An 18507-nucleotide genomic window follows, 5' to 3' on the forward strand; every position below is an offset into this window, starting at 1 on the left:
ACAAGGGCTCTCACTGCACAGTACCCTGATATGAGAGATCTGCCCCTATCTCTTCTATCACTATAGCTACTTTAGCTTTGTCTGCTGAGTCTACCCCACAGTCTCTTTCTGCTGGGGCTTCCTTGACCCGGACAGATTCTTAGAGCATGACCAAGCCTAAACAGTTTCTGCAATTTTTGTAAGTACACTTTTATTTAATTGAAGGTTTCAAGCATTGGATAATGTAAATGTATCCTAGACAGTGTTCCAGTAAGGACAACCAGCTCACAGTTATCCATTCTATAATGGGACTCAACCGAAGAGGAAAAAATCTAGATTTTTAAAATAATATATGAGAAACAAATAATATTTGTGACAAGTTACATTTCTAATTATGTTTCTCTTTTTAAATAATAATAATTATTATTATTATTGTTTCCTTCAGTACACACTAGTTTGGTGAGACTTGGAGAAAGGCCAGGAATAAGCCAAATTCAAGAAACAATTCCAGGATTAACAGATACGTGGATAACAGAGAATTGACAAAAGATCATGCCCATTTTACCAATGAGAAACTGGTTGGCTAACTTGAGTTGCAAACTGAAAGCAGATTTATACTAAACTGGCAGGTGTCTCCAGTTCTTAAATGCAGATCTCTATCTCTGAGCTAATCTGCCTCTAATCTTCAGTGACATTCCTCTGAATTTTTCTCCCTCAAATAATCTATATGTTATTAAATTTTGTTTATACTGCCATTTTAAGAAACACATTTTAAAACTTTAAACATGGGAATTAAATAGTCCCTACTGAGGATTATGAAAAACCTGACAAAGCCTCCTGTGCACATGATTTAGATTAGGAGCAGTGCACATGCTGTATGTGTATGTGCAGCTACTTGTCCAATTAACACCTTTTCAGAAATGGAGGCACTTTCTCTGAGGACTTTAACATATTTGTGTGTTCAGCAGTCCTTTTTCAAGAGATGTGAAGTACATCTTCACAGATTTTTTAATATTAAAATAGAAAGTTCTTACAAAATAGAAAAGTTAGCTTTGCCCTAAAAATATTAATTCACCTTATATTCTCCATACTTAATCCATATAGTAAACACATTATATTCCAAGTCTAACATGTAGCTTGGATACATTAATTTTGCTGTTGAAAAATACGTGTTTTGGATTATGTTTTTAAAATTTTAGCTTTAATATTTAAATATTAAATAATGTTAATATTAATGAAGAATAGTTTCTAATTTTGTAAGAAATGCCCTATAAAAAAACACTTTCTTTACCTCAAGAGTGAGATTTGGCAACCATCCCAATATTACATAGTAATTTTAAAAGTAAAACTAAATGGAGAGAACTTAATAGATACAGAAGATAAGAATTTAAACCAACATTTTGCTTGGGATTTTAGAACACTATCCAGAGGGAAATTTAGTAGACAATAATGAAGTCCATTGCATTGCACACATCTTGAAATAAGTGTATAATTGACGCAAGCTATATCCCATGTTGATAGGAAGAATCCAAAATAGTTTTAGAGAATAGTGCCATCTGTGTAGGAGGTGTGGCCATATACATCATCTTTACTTAGTGTTTTCCATGTCAATAAACATTTAATTCCTAACACCCTGAATCACTAATAGAGTTAAAGCCTGTCAGTGGAAGTCACAGGGAGATATACAGTGATTCCCATAAGTTTGATCCTGAAACACAGTGCCTTTAGCAGATATAGTTCCCGTAAGTAAGCAGTCTGAAGTATTTACCCTCAGTAATCTGAATATATAAATAAACAGGATTCACGATGGTAGAGTAATGTATATATACATGTAGTATTAGGACATGCAAAACTTTTTTATAGAAAAAAATAATTTACTACCTTATAGTATGGCAACTATACAAATCTATAAATTGACTCTTTTGTCTCCTTGAAAAAAAGCTGACATAAAATTTAAATGATGTGTATTTTTTCTCTTAGAGCAATAAAAGATATACCCCCACCTAGAAAATCAGTAAACCAAAAAATAAAACAAAAGCAAAATCAAGCCCTCTTCACAAATTTGAGCGTGTCTACAGCTTTATGTGGTGAGAGATACAGCTACCATTCTTGAGTAATCCGAAGAGTCAAATGGTATGGAACACAATTACAATCCTAAATGCATATTGGTGAAATGAGATGCTGATCCATTTGCACACTAATGTGCTATTTTTAAGTCATGCATCATAGCATCTTCAAAGAAGCCTGTCATAATTATGATGGATTAGACTGCAGAGTCAGTCCTAGATGCAGTAATTGTTTCACAGATGCTGCCGATGCAACTTGAATTTATAATAAATTATTTTCAGAGAGGCGGGAGAAGAAACAAAATCAAAGGAAGACTGCTGTGGCTAAAACCTGTTTTGGTCTTAGGAAACCAGAATGTTAGCTAGTAGTCAAAAGGCCAGTATTTTCTGTTGCGATAAACATGCTTCATTAATACATGCCTCTGACATAGAAGATAAAGGTTAACATAATTGACATCTCAGCCAGTCTCTCTCTCTCTCTCTCTCTCTCCCCACCTCCCTCTCTCTCTCTCTCTGTCTTGTAGCTCATAAAAATTTATTCTGAGGCATTAGCTGAAATTATTGAGTGGCCATATAATTGTTGCATGTTTCTGTTTATGTTAAATTGCCTGGTTATAATTTGACCTTTAGAATTTCTGAAAAAAAATGGTGGCATTTATAGTAAATAGAAATATTCTTTTTCATTCCTTGGAAGTCCATGCATTGCAAAGAACATTAGATTATTGGAATAAAAGGATAGACATACACAATATGACTAGTGGGATCTTTATTATGACATTTTAAAATTGTGATTTAATTAATCTGTCATTTAGGCAAATGATAATTTCTAAAACTGCCATTTTAGACTTAAAAAAAAACCAAAGTTCTTACAACTTTAGCATTATATTTTGTTCATTCTTAAAGTTTAATTCACTTTGTTGCCTTTTTGGTAAACCTATGAAGAAATCTCATGCTGCACCAGATAGTCGAAAATCGTGTGTGTGTGTGTGTGTGTGTGTGTGTGTGTGTGTGTGTGTAGTTTGAATAATGAGCTATATGTTGTATTTTGATAAGCAAAGATAAGTTTATAGTGAAGCATATAAACATGTCATGTATTTCCTAGGTTAAGGGTTCAATAATCAGAAGAGCTTCCACAACTCATTTGTTGTCTTAATAGTTTTTTAAAAATTGCACTGTATTGAGTTTTTTTATGTGGTGTTCTCTGTACCTGATGACTACTGATGCACATTTCTACTTAGGTCACTGGTTCTCCTCCCTCAGTAATGTAGGTAGCTTTGATGAACATTTGTTGTCAGCCTTTTACCTTTGACTTAGTGTTTTTCTCTCATACTACAGCAAGAAGAAATGAAGTTAAATTTTACAAGAGTGACTCGGGTGGCTGATATGCCCACATTGACAGGGACAAGTGCTCCCCCTCTCCTGTATTCCCATGGCACTTCAGTAGTCTCATTGCCTCAGCATAACCACAGTTCAGGGCAGTAGAGGATGTATGCATCTTTGAGTTAGCTCTATTCCATAGCAACTGCACTGAGTGAGGATTCAACTCAGTGCAACAGGACTGAAAAACTAAATGAACTAATGTGTCTTGAGCTCCAATTCTCTTAGTGACACTACCTGGGGAGATTTATAAATCATCGTCAAATATTCTAGAGAAAAATCATCAGCAGTCCAGCATTGCAAAGATAATCTGGGAATGTGGCAAAGAAGGGATCAGAATAACTCTGTGGCAGCTTCAAATTCCATGTCCTAAAAGTTTACATTTTCTTTTTTATTCTATCCCAAACCACATAAAGAAGTGATTTGTTGGCAAAATACATGCAGAATGCCCTTAATCATCTTAATAATTACAGACCTACAGATATGTAACCAAAATACTTTGTTTTTTTAAAAAAATCTTAAATTGTTGGCTAAATGTGAATTAAATAACAAAACTTACTCCCTGAATTCTGCACTTTTCTTAGTATTATGTGGTGGGAAGAGCTTCAGAGAGCTTCCAGAGTGCTTAGGCCTACCCCCTGTGGGAGCCTCTGTTTTGATGCTTCACCATGGGCAGATTCCTCAGTTTTCACATCTTTAAAATGAGAAAACAGTACTAGATCCTTGCTGCTACTCTGAAATGTTTATACATTGTTAAGATCATTGTTACATATTATTACTCATACTTGAGTGTCAGTTTAGAATTTCTTAGCCTTGTGATATGGTTTGGATGTTGGCTCCTCTAAATCTCCTGTTGAAATATAATCCCCAGTGTTGGAGGTGGGGCCTGGTGGGAGGTGTTTGGGTTATTGGGGCAGATCCCTCATGCCAGGGTGCTGTCCTCCTGATAGTGAGTTCTTAGGAGATCTGGTTAAGGGTGTGTGGCATGTCCCCCTCCCTGTCTCCTTCCCTCCCTCTCTTCTTCCCTCCCTCTTCTTCTCTCTTCCTCTCTCTCTTGCTCCCACTCCCCCCACGTTAGATGCCTGCTTCCCTTTTGCTTTCTGCCATGATTGTAAGCTTTGTAAGGCCTCACCCAAAGCAGATGCCAGTTGCTATGCCTCCTATACAGCCTGCAGGTCCATTAGCCAATTAAATCTTTTTTCTTATAAATTACCCAGACAGCTATTTCTTTATAGCAGCTCAAGGACAGCCTAACATACCTTTCAAAAGGTTAAAATGCTATTTAGTCATTCTAGAAGCTCTTCATTCTAGAAGCAAGCGCTTCTAGAATTTGTCCAGTAGAATTCTGGAAATAAAGATGCCAAAATAGTATGGCATGTATTTGATCTCAGGGAAATTTCATTTTTATTTTCAAAAGGAGGAAAAAAGAGTAATATAATTTATTAATATTTTGGTAGCTCTGACAGTGCTTAGAACCAGTTCTCAAGAGCACATTGTGAAATTTTCAGGAATTGCACGAGCTGTAGGTTGATAACGTGATACCAGCTTTATCCCATAAGAGCATCTCTTAAGGAATATGTTAAAAGCTATATTCATTCTTAAATTTTAACTAAGTGCAATGAGTGAAGTATTGACATCATGAAAATCATCCCTGGGCAAATAATTAGTCACTCCATGTTTTCCCAAAGGTTCTTCTGTCTCTGTTCTTGTATATAAACTTCATAACCAGTTTAACAACCCAAAAAAAAGGCCTTAATTTTGATTGGCCAGCATCCTCTTAGGAAAGACATTGTCCTCTTGTAAAGTTGCTTCTCATTCCAAAATAAAAATTGTTTCCATCTAGAGAATGATTTTTATAGGTAGAATCTTATTTGGCATGGACTATTTTGCATACAGTGAATTACAATGTATAGACCTTCAATAACTGGCTTTAAAAAGTGTTTGAATATTTCGTTGCACAATAGAACAGTATCTTGATTAACATTATATACCATATTAATTTTATGTTCTCTGGTGTAGGAAAAAATAGAAGGATGTTTAATTTCAACTAAAAAAAAAATCATGGTAATTCAAAATATTTCCGATGAGTCATTTATAAGAGCAGATATGAATTAAAATTATATTTTTGTTTTTAGTCTCTGAGAAGCAAAAATCACACAAATAATCTGTATAGCAAAATTTATATTTATCTGAAAAACAGTTTAACTTTGAAAAAGTTTTCTTTGCAATCATTTAAATTTGTAAAAAAAAATTATTAACTACACTTTCACTGAATAGCAGGTGAATAGCAGGTAAATATCTACAAAAATTCATCTCTGAAGATTTTTTTATCTTATGCAAAAATCATTGACTTTATGTAGGCTTTTTATGCAAGCTTGAAAACACTGTGTAAATGACCCCATAAAAACTACAGCATGAAAGCTTTTTCAGTATTTCTACAATGAGCAAAATGCATAGGTCTCATTTCCTTCTTTTTTATTAAACAAAGTAATACTTTATCAACATCAGTATGCAAGCACTAAGAGCTTGAAAGAGTACTGTGCAAGTGGGTTACTGGATCATAATATTCCAGGGTATGTATATAAAAAGTGTGATTTACCACATATTAAAGTAAAAGAAAATATTGCCTTTTTCTCCTTCTAAAATGGCAGTTTATTAGTTTAAATTTCCTGAAATAAGATTTAAAGACCAATAACAAATTTTCCTCATTCTAACACACAACTTTCCTGCCCTTCCTGTGAAAAAGTTAACCATTAAACTTTTCACACAAATGGTTGTATAATGAAAGGACTTGCTGTCACAGACAAAATAGTTCTGTATAATGTTTAAAAATGGCCATTGTGTTTAAAACTCCATATTGAAATACATTTCATTTTGAGTCACCTTTCTTTCTTAGTAGCTATTATTATACGTATCAAAGGATTTGCCCTTGACACTTTAAAGAATGTCCAAAATTATGTGGAATGGATCATAATAAAAGGTAATATATTAAATGCTTAACATATTTTTTACCTTAGAAAGTAGAAAAACATGTATTATGTACAGATCCTACAAATTTTATATAATTTATCATAAATGTACACATGTATATACATGTAAATACCTTTTGATGGCTCTATATATGAATTGGTTTTACAGTTACCAAAAGAAAAGTGCCTTTTTTTTTGTAGTATCTGAACAGCTAATTGACTTTGTCTCTACAGGATTTATTTAGATTTATTTCTATGCTCCTTAATTTTTGAAAAGTGGTAGTATCCTGATTTTGGAGAGGCCTCTCATATCAAAGACTACAGATCAGTTTTCATGATTTTAAAACCTCAAGTTTATTTATTAGGTGTTATTGATGATTAAGAGCCATTGTCTCACTCAAATTTTCTTCTTGTTCAATAGAAACATAATGTAAGCCCACTTTTTGATGGGGCTGTTTGTTTTTTTCTTGTAAATTTGTTTGAGTTCTTTGTAGGTTCTGGATATTAGCCCTTTGTCAGATGAGTAGATTGCAAAAATTTTCTCCCATTCTGTAGGTTGCCTGTTCACTCTGATGGTAGTTTCTTTTGCTGTGCAGAAGCTCTTTAGTTTAATGAGATCCCATTTGTCAATTTTGGCTTTTGCTGCCATTGCTTTTGGTGTTTTAGACATGAAGTCTTTGCCCATGCCTATGTCCTGAATGGTACTACCTAGGTTTTCCTCTAGGATTTTTATGGTATTAGGTCTAACATTTAAGTCTCTAATCCATCTTGAATTAATTTTCGTATAAGGAGTAAGGAAAGGATCCAGTTTCAGCTTTCTACTTATGGCTAGCCAATTTTCCCAGCACCATTTATTAAATAGGGAATCCTTTCCCCATTTCTTGTTTCTCTCAGGTTTGTCAAAGATCAGATGGCTGTAGATGTGTGGTATTATTTCTGAGGACTCTGTTCTGTTCCATTGGTCTATATCTCTGTTTTGGTACCAGTACCATGCTGTTTTGGTTACTGTAGCCTTGTAGTATAGTTTGAAGTCAGGTAGCGTGATGCCTCCAGCTTTGTTCTTTTGACTTAGGATTGTCTTGGAGATGCGGGCTCTTTTTTGGTTCCATATGAACTTTAAAGCAGTTTTTTCCAATTCTGTGAAGAAGCTCATTGGTAGCTTGATGGGGATGGCATTGAATCTATAAATTACCTTGGGCAGTATGGCCATTTTCACGATATTGATTCTTCCTATCCATGAGCATGGTATGTTCTTCCATTTGTTTGTGTCCTCTTTGATTTCACTGAGCAGTGGTTTGTAGTTCTCCTTGAAGAGGTCCTTTACATCCCTTGTAAGTTGGATTCCTAGGTATTTTATTCTCTTTGAAGCAATTGTGAATGGAAGTTCATTCCTGATTTGGCTCTCTGTTTGACTGTTACTGGTGTATAAGAATGCTTGTGATTTTTGCACATTAATTTTGTATCCTGAGACTTTGCTGAAGTTGCTTATCAGCTTAAGGAGATTTTGGGCTGAGACAATGGGGTTTTCTAAATATACAATCATGTCATCTGCAAACAGGGACAATTTGACTTCTTCTTTTCGTAACTGAATCCCCTTGATTTCTTTCTCTTGCCTGATTGCCCTAGCCAGAACTTCCAACACTATGTTGAATAGGAGTGGTGAGAGAGGGCATCCCTGTCTTGTGCCAGTTTTCAAAGGGAATTTTTCCAGTTTTTGCCCATTCAGTATGATATTGGCTGTGGGTTTGTCATAAATAGCTCTTATTATTTTGAGGTACGTTCCATCAATACCGAATTTATTGAGCGTTTTTAGCATGAAGGGCTGAATTTTGTCAAAAGCCTTTTCTGCATCTATTGAGATAATGATGTGGTTCTTGTCTTTGGTTCTGTTTATATGCTGGATTATGTTTATTGATTTGCGAATGTTGAACCAGCCTTGCATCCCAGGGATGAAGCCCACTTGATCATGGTGGATAAGCTTTTTGATGTGTTGCTGAAAACAGACATTTCTCAAAAGAAGACATTCATACAGCCAACAGACACATGAAAAAATGCTCATCATCACTGGCCATCAGAGAAATGCAAATCAAAACCACAATGAGATACCATCTCACACCAGTTAGAATGGCGATCATTCAAAAGTCAGGAAACAACAGGTGCTGGAGAGGATGTGGAGAAATAGGAACACTTTTACACTGTTGGTGGGACTGTAAACTAGTTCAACCATTATGGAAAACAGTATGGCGATTCCTCAAGGATCTAGAACTAGATGTACCATATGACCCAGCCATCCCATTACTGGGTATATACCCAAAGGATTATAAATTATGCTGCTATAAAGACACATGCACACGTATGTTTATTGCAGCACTATTCACAATAGCAAAGACTTGGAATCAACCCAAATGTCCATCAGTGACAGATTGGATTAAGAAAATGTGGCACATATACACCATGGAATACTATGCAGCCATAAAAAAGGATGAGTTTGTGTCCTTTGTAGGGACATGGATGCAGCTGGAAACCATCATTCTTAGCAAACTATCACAAGAACAGAAAACCAAACACCGCATGTTCTCACTCATAGGCGGGAACTGAACAATGAGATCACTTGGACTCGGGAAGGGGAACATCACACACCGGGGCCTATCATGGGGAGGGGGGAGGGGGGAGGGATTGCATTGGGAGTTATACCAGATGTAAATGACGCGTTGATGGGTGCAGCACACCAACATGGCACAAGTATACATATGTAGCAAACCTGCACGTTGTGCACATGTACCCTACAACTTAAAGTTTAATAATAATAAATTAAAAAAAAAAAAAAAAAAGAAACATAATGTAAGCCACATGGAATTTTACATTTTCTAGTACTCACATTAAAACAAGTGAAAAAGAAACAAACTGATGATACGTTTGATTTAGCCCAATATATTTAAAATAGTTCAACATGTCTTAAATATTTCTTGAGTATTTTTGTGTTTTTCTCACACTAAATCTTTGAAATCCAAACTAAATGTTTACACAGATAACACATCTCAATTTGAACTAGACACATTTTAAGGGCTCAACAGCTATATGTGACTAGTCACTGTGCTGGATGATGTATATCTAGACCATCTCTTAACGTATGGGAGGAAATAAATCTAGCAGAAATAAAGACATCACTTTGTTTGTCCAATATGAGTTACAACTTTACTTTTTTGAGACAGTCTCACTCTGTTGCCAGGCTGTAGTGCAGTGGCACGATCTCGGCTTACTGCAACCTCCGCCTCCCGGGTTCAATTCAAAGATTCTCCTGCCTCAGCCTCCCAAGTAACTGAGACTACCGGCACACGTACCACGCCCAGCTAATTTTTGTATTTTTAGTAGAGGTGGGGTTTCACCACATTGGCCAGGATGGTCTCGATCTCTTGACCTTGTGATCCGCCCACCTCAGGCTCCCAAAGTGCTGGGACTACAGGCCTGGCCTTTTATTTTATTTATTAAGTAATACACATGCTTGAAACTTATTTTTTTTAAAAAAAGGAATAGTTAAAAGTAATCCCCCTCCCAGTGCTTTTTTCCAGCTGCCGCATTCTTTTTCCTGAAGGCAGATTATTATGGCCAGTTATATATTCTCCAGAGATGATTTTTTTTTTTACAAAGGTATAGGTTGTAGCATTCTTATATAAACTGTTGTGTGGCTTCCTTTATTCCATTTAATTACTTAGAGATACTTCCATCTGAAAATATAGAGATACTAATTTTAATAGCTGCATGGTATTGTGTGGCTGTGCCATAAATTATTTAACATAACCCTTATTGATGTAGGTTGTTTCTAACCTTTCATTATTGCAAAAGATTGTGCCTACATCATTTAATGTATATATGAGCATATTTGTCCGGTTTTTTTTTTTGTTTTTTGTTTTTTTGAGACACTGTCTCACTCTATAACCCAGGCTGGAATGCAGCATCACAGTCTCAGCTCACTGCAATGTCCACCTCCCGCGTGGACATATAGGACTTCCTCAGCCACCCAAGTAACTGGGATTACAGGTGCCTACCACCATGCCCTGCTAATTTTTGTATCTTTTTAGTAGAGACAGTGTTTCACCATGTTGGCCAGGTTGGTCTCGAACTCCTGGCCTCAGGTGATCCACCTGCCTCAGCCTCCCAAAGTGCTGGGATTATAGGCATGAGCTACCACACCTGGCCTGTCAGATAAATTCTTAAAAGGGTCAAGGAAAGCGTTTCTGAAATTTTATAGATATTGCCAAATTGTCATCCTACATATCTGTGGTGGTTTTGACTCTCAAAAGCCATGTGAGAGAGTATCTGTTTTCCCACATGCTTGCCAAACATAATGTAGTATTAAACTTATTTATCTTCACTAATTTGAGAAGAGAAAAACTGTATCTTGATGCAGTTTTAATTTGCATTTCTTTTTATGAGCAATAGTAGACATCTTCTTAAATACTTAAAAGAGCCATTCACATTTCATTTTCTATGAACTGTCCGTGTCCCTTGTCCATTTTTTTAGTAGGTGGTTATTCATCTACTTGTAGGAGTCCTATATGTTAAGAAAAGTTTTATACAACTTTCAACTCTTTTTACATGTTTATTTTGACACACATAAATTTTAGCAAACTTTCCCATCTTTTATGACTTCTAGATTTTGTTTCACAAAAAAAGAACTTACCCAGTTATTAGACTTTTTTTAAGTTTTCTCAGATTGTTTTTAAATTTTGGGGGAGTTTTATTTCCTGTATTCATATATTAAATTCATCTAGAATTTATCTTAAAGTATAAGGGAATGATCCCACTTTATCATTTTTTCAGGAGATTACCCAGTTCTAATATCAAGTATGTTTTTGAAATCCCATCTCCTTATCTTGTAGCATATTTCTGTGGTTTGGGTCTATTTTTGAACATTCTATTTTATTCCATTGATCGTGTTAATATTATATATGTGCAAACATAAGCTATTTTAAGTATAGTAGCTGTGTTGCTTTTAAATATCTTTTAATTTGGCTAGTAGGCCCCATACAATTCTTCTTCAGAATATTCCTGGCTACCCAATTTATTTTTCCACATGAACTTTGGAGTCAACTTCCTTAATTCCTCAAAATATTGTGCAAGTACTTTTAGTAAGAGTATTTTAAGTGAATAATTTGACAGCTATCTAAGAACATATTATAGCTTTTCACTTGTTTTGTTTTTGTATTTATATATTACTTAGTATAGTTTTAAAGTTGTATTAAAATAGGTTTTCCACATTTTAAAAACTTATTCCTAGTGCATTAATTTCTTCTATTATAAGTACAGTATTTTATTCCAGTAAAACTTCTGACTGGTTGCTGCTCTTATAAATCAAGCGATGAATTTTTCTTCAGCTACTTTACTGAATTCTCAAAACCGTAACCGTTTTTTACTTGATTCTCTACGTTGACCTGTATATAATCTTCTTATCTGTAAATAATAACTTTAGTGCTGCTTTTCAACAGTTACATCCTTATTTCTTCTATTTCATATTTCTTGTTTATCAAGCAGCAGCTGTTTTAGTAGAGTTATTTTTTGCCCAAAGAGAAAATAGTCTTTTTTTTTTCTACTTATGTTTTTAAAATAAATGTAATGAGAAAGACTGTGGGAAAATAAAGCAGATACCTTATACAATGGATTAATTTTTTTGGTGCCATTTCTTCTGGCTTTCTGTATTATTGGGACTCTGAAATCTTCATTAGTACTACTCTCAAAAATGTTCGAATGAATGAAATCAGATTCAGGGGTGCAAGTGCAGGTTACATAGGTGAATTGCATGTCTTGGGGGTTTGGTGTACAGACTATTTTGTCACCCAGGTAATAAGTGTAGTACTTGATAGGTAGTTTTTTGATCCTCTCCCTTCTCCCAACCTCAAGGTATCCCTGGTGTCTGTTGTTCCCCCTCTTTGTGTCCATGTGTTCTTGCTGTTTAGCTGCCACTTAAGAGAACATGGGGTATTTTTCCATTCCTTTGTTAGTTTCCTTAGGATAATGGCCTCCAGCTCCATCCATGTTGCTGCACAGAACATGATCTTGTATTTTTTTTATGGCTGTGTAGTATTCCATGCTGTATATGTAACACTTCATTTATCCGGTCTGCTACTTATGGACATTTAAGTTGATTCCATGTCTTTGCTATCGTTAATAGTGCTGTGGTGAACATATGCATGCAATGTGCCTTTATGGTAGAATGATTTATATCCCTTTGGGTAATATACCAGATAATGGGATTGCTCGGTCAAATGGCAATTCTAAGTCCTCTGAGGAATTACCGCACTGCTTTCCACAATGGCTGAACTAGTTTATATTCCCACAAGCAATAAGTGGATAAGTGTTCCCTTTTCTCTGCAGGAATGATTAATTCTTTTAGAGAGTCAAAGACAGAATCCTAGGGAAGATGATATCTGAGGCAGGTTTAGAGTTCTATATAGAGTCATTGGGCAAATAAGGGGATTAAGAAGGCATTCTAGGCAGACAGAAAACCAAAGGCATGAAACTCTGAAACAGCTTACTATGTTTGGATATTTATAAGCCGTTGTTATTGTTGGAGTATAAACTGTAAGAGAGAGTAGGAAGACAGAAAAAACAGCCTGTATGCGGGGGGAAGAAAACATTTAAATTAAACCGAAATTCTCAAAAGATTTGGGCAGCCAGCCCCTGTAGAGGAAAACATAGAATCACCTAGAAAGGGTTTTTCATAAACTACACTTTTCATCACCCCTATTCTGTCACCTGGAATATCGATAACACTGAAGGGAGTGTGCCTTATCTGTCAGGTGTATTTGGATGAAATAGTTTGAGAACCATGCAAGCAAGTTGAAGCCAGTGTGTTAAAGAGAATATAACATCAGATTTGCATTTTAGAACGTTCCTTCTGATAACAAATTAAAGGGAACCTTAAAGGGCTGGAGGGGAAGGGCAGACGGGGCTAGGGGAGGAGAACCCTTTTAAAAAGCTACTGCAGGTGGGGTGCAGTGGCTCACGCCTGTAATCTCAGCACTTTGGGAGACCAAGGCAGGCAGATCACCTGAGGTCAGGAGTTCAAGACTAGCCTGGCCAACATGGTGAAACTCCGTCTCTACTAAAAATACAAAAATTAGCTAGGCATGGTGGCAGGCACCTCTAATCTCAGCTACTTGGGAGGCTGAGGCAGGAGAATCGCTTGAACCTGGGAGGCGGAGGTTGCAGTGAACCAAGATCATGCCACTGCACTTCAGCCTGCGTGGCAGAGTAAGACTCCATCTCAAAAAAAAAAAAAAAAAAAAAAAAAAAAACTGCAGTAGATCAGGAGGCACAGTGATAAAGAGAAGATCTGAGCTATGAAGTAGCAGTCAAGATGATTAAAGGAATATATAGGAAGTGGAGTTGATAGAACTTAGCAAGTGATTAGATAAATGAAGTGCTAGAGAAAAGAAAAGTTGGTATTTTTCAATTATTTTTAGCATTTTGGCAAAAAATTATTTGGGAATGAAATTGATGCTAACAACTAAGAATATGAACTTCCCACATTAGCTGGTAATTTTGATCACCCTTGTTCTCCATGACCATAAATATTTGAGAGTTGCTGGGAAGACAAGAATGGTTATTTCCTGAGTAGCTGTCAGTTGTCACTATGAAACATGAAAATAAATATCAGTTTGCTATGTCTAGGTATTCTAATATTTATGCACAATTATTCCTTAAGCTATATTAGTATTTTTTATATATATATATATATATATTTATATAAACACATTTTAATTTTTGTTTCCATGCTCTTTAGAATTCAACTAGAGGGCAGCCTTGTGGATGGCCCCGAAGCAAGCCTGATGGAACAGGATAGAACCAACCATGTTGAGGGCAACAGACTAAGTCCATTCCTGATACCATCACCTTCCATTTGCCAGACAGAACCTCTGGCTACAAAGCTCCAGAATGGAAGCCCAGTGCCTGAGAGAACTCATCCAGAAGTAAATGGAGACACCAAGTGGCAGTCTTTCAAAAGTTATTATGGAATACCCCATATGAAGGGAAGCCAGAATAGTCGTGTGAGTCCTGACTTTATACAAGAAAGTAGAGGGTATTCCAAGTGTTTGCAAAATGGAGGAATAAAACGCACAGTTAGTGAACCTTCTCTCTCTGGGCTCCTTCAGATCAAGAAATTGAAACAAGACCAAAAGGCTAATGGAGAAAGATGTAACTTCGGGGTAAGCCAAGAAAGAAATCCAGGTGAAAGCAGTCAACCAAATGTCTCCAATTTGAGTGATAAGAAAGAATCTGTGAGCTCTGTAGCCCAAGAAAATGCGATTAAAGATTTCACCAGTTTTTCAACACATAACCGCAGTGGGCCTGAAAATCCAGAACTTCAGATTCTGAATGAGCAGGAGGGGAAAAGTGCTAATTACCGTGACAAGAACATTGTATTACTTAAAAACAAGGCAGTGCTAATGCCTAATGGTGCTACAGTTTCTGCCTCTTCCATGGAACACACACATGGTGAACTCCTGGAAAAAACACTGTCTCAATATTATCCAGATTGTGTTTCCATTGCGGTGCAGAAAACCACATCTCACATAAATGCCATTAACAGTCAGGCTACTAATGAGTTGTCCTGTGAGATCACTCACCCATCGCATACCTCAGGGCAGATCAATTCCGCACAGACCTCTAACTCTGAGCTGCCTCCAAAGCCAGCTGCAGTGGTGACTGAGGCCTGTGATGCTGATGATGCTGATAATGCCAGTAAACCAGCTGCAATGCTCGATACCTGTCCCTTTCAGAAACCAGAACAACTACAACAACAAAAATCAGTTTTTGAGATATGCCCATCTCCTGCAGAAAATAACATCCAAGGAACCACAAAGCTAGCGTCTGGTGAAGAATTCTGTTCGGGTTCCAGCAGCAATTTGCAAGCTCCTGGTGGCAGCTCTGAACGGTATTTAAAGCAAAATGAAATGAATGGTGCTTACTTCAAGCAAAGCTCAGTGTTCACTAAAGATTCCTTTTCTGCCACTACCACACCACCACCACCATCACAACTGCTTCTTTCTCCCCCTCCTCCTCTTTCACAGGTTCCTCAGCTTCCTTCAGAAGGAAAAAGCACTCTGAATGGTGGAGTTTTAGAAGAACACCACCACTACCCCAACCAAAGTAACACAACACTTTTAAGGGAAGTGAAAACAGAGGGTAAACCTGAGGCACCACCTTCCCAGAGTCCTAATCCATCTACACATGTATGCAGCCCTTCTCCGATGCTTTCTGAAAGGCCTCAGAATAATTGTGTGAACAGGAATGACATACAGACTGCAGGGACAATGACTGTTCCATTGTGTTCTGAGAAAACAAGACCAATGTCAGAACACCTCAAACATAACACACCAATTTTTGGTAGCATTGGAGAGCTACAGGACAACTGCCAGCAGTTGATGAGAAACAAAAAGCAAGAGATTCTGAAGGGTCGAGACAAGGAACAAACACGAGATCTTGTGCCCCCAACACAGCACTATCTGAAACCAGGATGGATTGAATTGAAGTCCCCTCATTTTCACCAAGCAGAATCCCATCTAAAACGTAATGAGGCATCACTGCCATCAGTTCTTCAGTATCAATCCAATCTCTCCAATCAAATGACCTCCAAACAATACACTGGAAATTCCAACATGCCTGGGGGGCTCCCAAGGCAAGCTTACACCCAGAAAACAACACAGCTGGAGCACAAGTCACAAATGTACCAAGTTGAAATGAATCAAGGGCAGTCCCAAGGTGCAGTGGACCAACATCTCCAGTTCCAAAAACCCTCACACCAGGTGCACTTCTCCAAAACAAACCATTTACCCAAAGCTTATGTGCAGTCACTGTGTGGCACTAGATTTCATTTTCAACAAAGAGCAGATTCCCAAACTGAAAAACTTATGTCCCCAGTGTTGAAACAGCACTTGAATCAACAGGCTTCAGAGACTGAGCCATTTTCAAACTCACACCTTTTGCAACATAAGCCTCATAAACAGGCAGCACAAACACAACCATCCCAGAATTCACATCTCCCTCAAAACCAGCAACAGCAGCAAAAATTACAAATGAAGAATAAAGAAGAAATACTCCAGACTTTTCCTCACCCCCAAAGCAACAATGATCAGCAAAGAGAAGGATCATTCTTTGGCCAGATTAAAGTGGAAGAATGTTTTCATGGTGAAAATCAGTATTCAAAATCAAGTGAGTTCCAGACCCATAATGTCCAAATGAGACTGGAGGAAGTACAGAATATGAATAGTAGAAATTCCCCTTATAGTCAGACCGTAAAATCAAGTGCATGCAAAATACAGGTTTCTTGTTCAAACAATACACACTTAGTTTCAGAGAATAAAGAACAGACTACACATCCTGAACTTTTTGCAGGAAACAAGACCCAAAATTTGCATCACATGCAATATTTTCCAAATAATGTGATCCCAAAGCAAGATCTTCTTCACAGGTGCTTTCAAGAACAGGAGCAGAAGTCACAACAAGCTTCAGTTCTACAGGGATATAAAAGTAGAAACCAAGATATGTCTGGTCAACAAGCTGCGCAACTTGCTCAGCAAAGGTACTTGATACATAACCAAGCAAATGTTTTTCCTGTGCCTGACCAGGGAGGAAGTCACACTCAGACCCCTCCCCAGAAGGACATTCAAAAGCATGCTGCTCTAAGGTGGCATCTCTTACACAAGCAAGAACAGCAGCAAACACAGCAACCCCAAAGTGAATCTTGCCATAGTCAGATGCACAGGCCAATTAAGGTGGAACCTGGATCCAAGCCACATGCCTGTATGCACACAGCACCACCAGAAAACAAAACATGGAAAAAGGTAACTAAGCAAGAGAATACACCTCCAAGCTGTGATAATGTGCAGCAAAAGAGCATCATTGAGACCATGGAGCAGCATCTGAAGCAGTTTCAGGCCAAGTCATTATTTGACCATAAGGCTCTTACTCTCAAATCACAGAAGCAAGTAAAAGTTGAAATGTCAGGGCCAGTCACAGTTTTGACTAGACAAACCACTGCTGCAGAACTTGATAGCCACACCCCAGCTTTAGAGCAGCAAGCAACTTCTTCAGAAAAGACACCAACCAAAAGAACAGCTGGTTCTGTTCTCAATAATTTTATAGAGTCACCTTCCAAATTACTAGATACTCCTATAAAAAATTTATTGGATACACCTGTCAAGACTCAATATGATTTCCCATCATGCAGATGTGTAGGTAAGTGCCAGAAATGTACTGAGACACATGGTGTTTATCCAGAATTAGCAAATTTATCTTCAGATATGGGATTTTCCTTCTTTTTTTAAATCTTGAGTCTGGCAGCAATTTGTAAAGGCTCATAAAAATCCAAAGCTTACATTTTTTGTCAAGTTACTGATGCTTGTGTCTTGTGAAAGAGAATTTCACTTACATGCAGTTTTTCCAAAAGAATTAAATAATCGTGCATGTTTATTTTTCCTTCTATTCAGACCCTGTAAAATTTGGATGTATCTGTTTTAGATCAATTCATCTATTTAGCTCTTTGTATATTATCTCCTGGAGAGACAACTAGGCAGAAAAAATAATCTATTAAAATGAAAAAATACCATATGCAGTCTAATGTCGGAACTTTAAGTATTTTTTAATTCAAGGTAAAATATATTAGTTTCACAAGATTTCTGGTTAATAGGGAAATTACTATCTTCAGTCTTCATGAGTTGGAGGAAATTATAATGCTGACACTCTTAGTGCTCCTAAAGTTGATTTTTCTCCGTTTATACATTTGGAATGTTGTGATTTATATTCATTTTTATTCCAGTTTCTCTAAAATTTCATCTTTTTGATTAAAAAATACGATACAGGCATACCTCAGAGATATTGTGGGTTTGACTCCATACCACAATAAAGTGAATATTACAATAAAGCAAGTTGTAAGGACTCTTTGGTTTCTCACTGTATATAAAAGTTATTTATATACTATACTGTAATATACTAAGTGTGCAATAGCATTGTGTCTAAAAAATATATACTTTAATTTAAAAAATAATGTATTGTTAAAAAATGCCAACAATCATCTGGGCCTTTAGTGAGTGCTAATCTTTTTGCTGGTGGAGGGT

At 36.7% G+C, this 18507-nt stretch overlaps 1 protein-coding gene across 1 annotated transcript in view; it reads left to right on the forward strand.

The window, feature by feature from the left end:
- TET2 (tet methylcytosine dioxygenase 2) overlaps positions 1 to 18507 on the forward strand; it is a 137133-nt gene that overhangs the window by 77075 nt on the left and 41551 nt on the right. Inside the window, exon 3 of the mRNA XM_007999436.3 lies at positions 14175 to 17629. Within this exon, the coding sequence (XP_007997627.3) occupies positions 14221 to 17629 (3409 nt within the window). The 5' untranslated portion in view covers positions 14175 to 14220. The remainder of the gene's footprint in view (positions 1 to 14174; positions 17630 to 18507) is intronic.

This window comes from Chlorocebus sabaeus, chromosome 7 (genome assembly GCF_047675955.1).
Source record: "Chlorocebus sabaeus isolate Y175 chromosome 7, mChlSab1.0.hap1, whole genome shotgun sequence".
NCBI classification, from domain to species: Eukaryota; Metazoa; Chordata; class Mammalia; order Primates; family Cercopithecidae; genus Chlorocebus; species Chlorocebus sabaeus.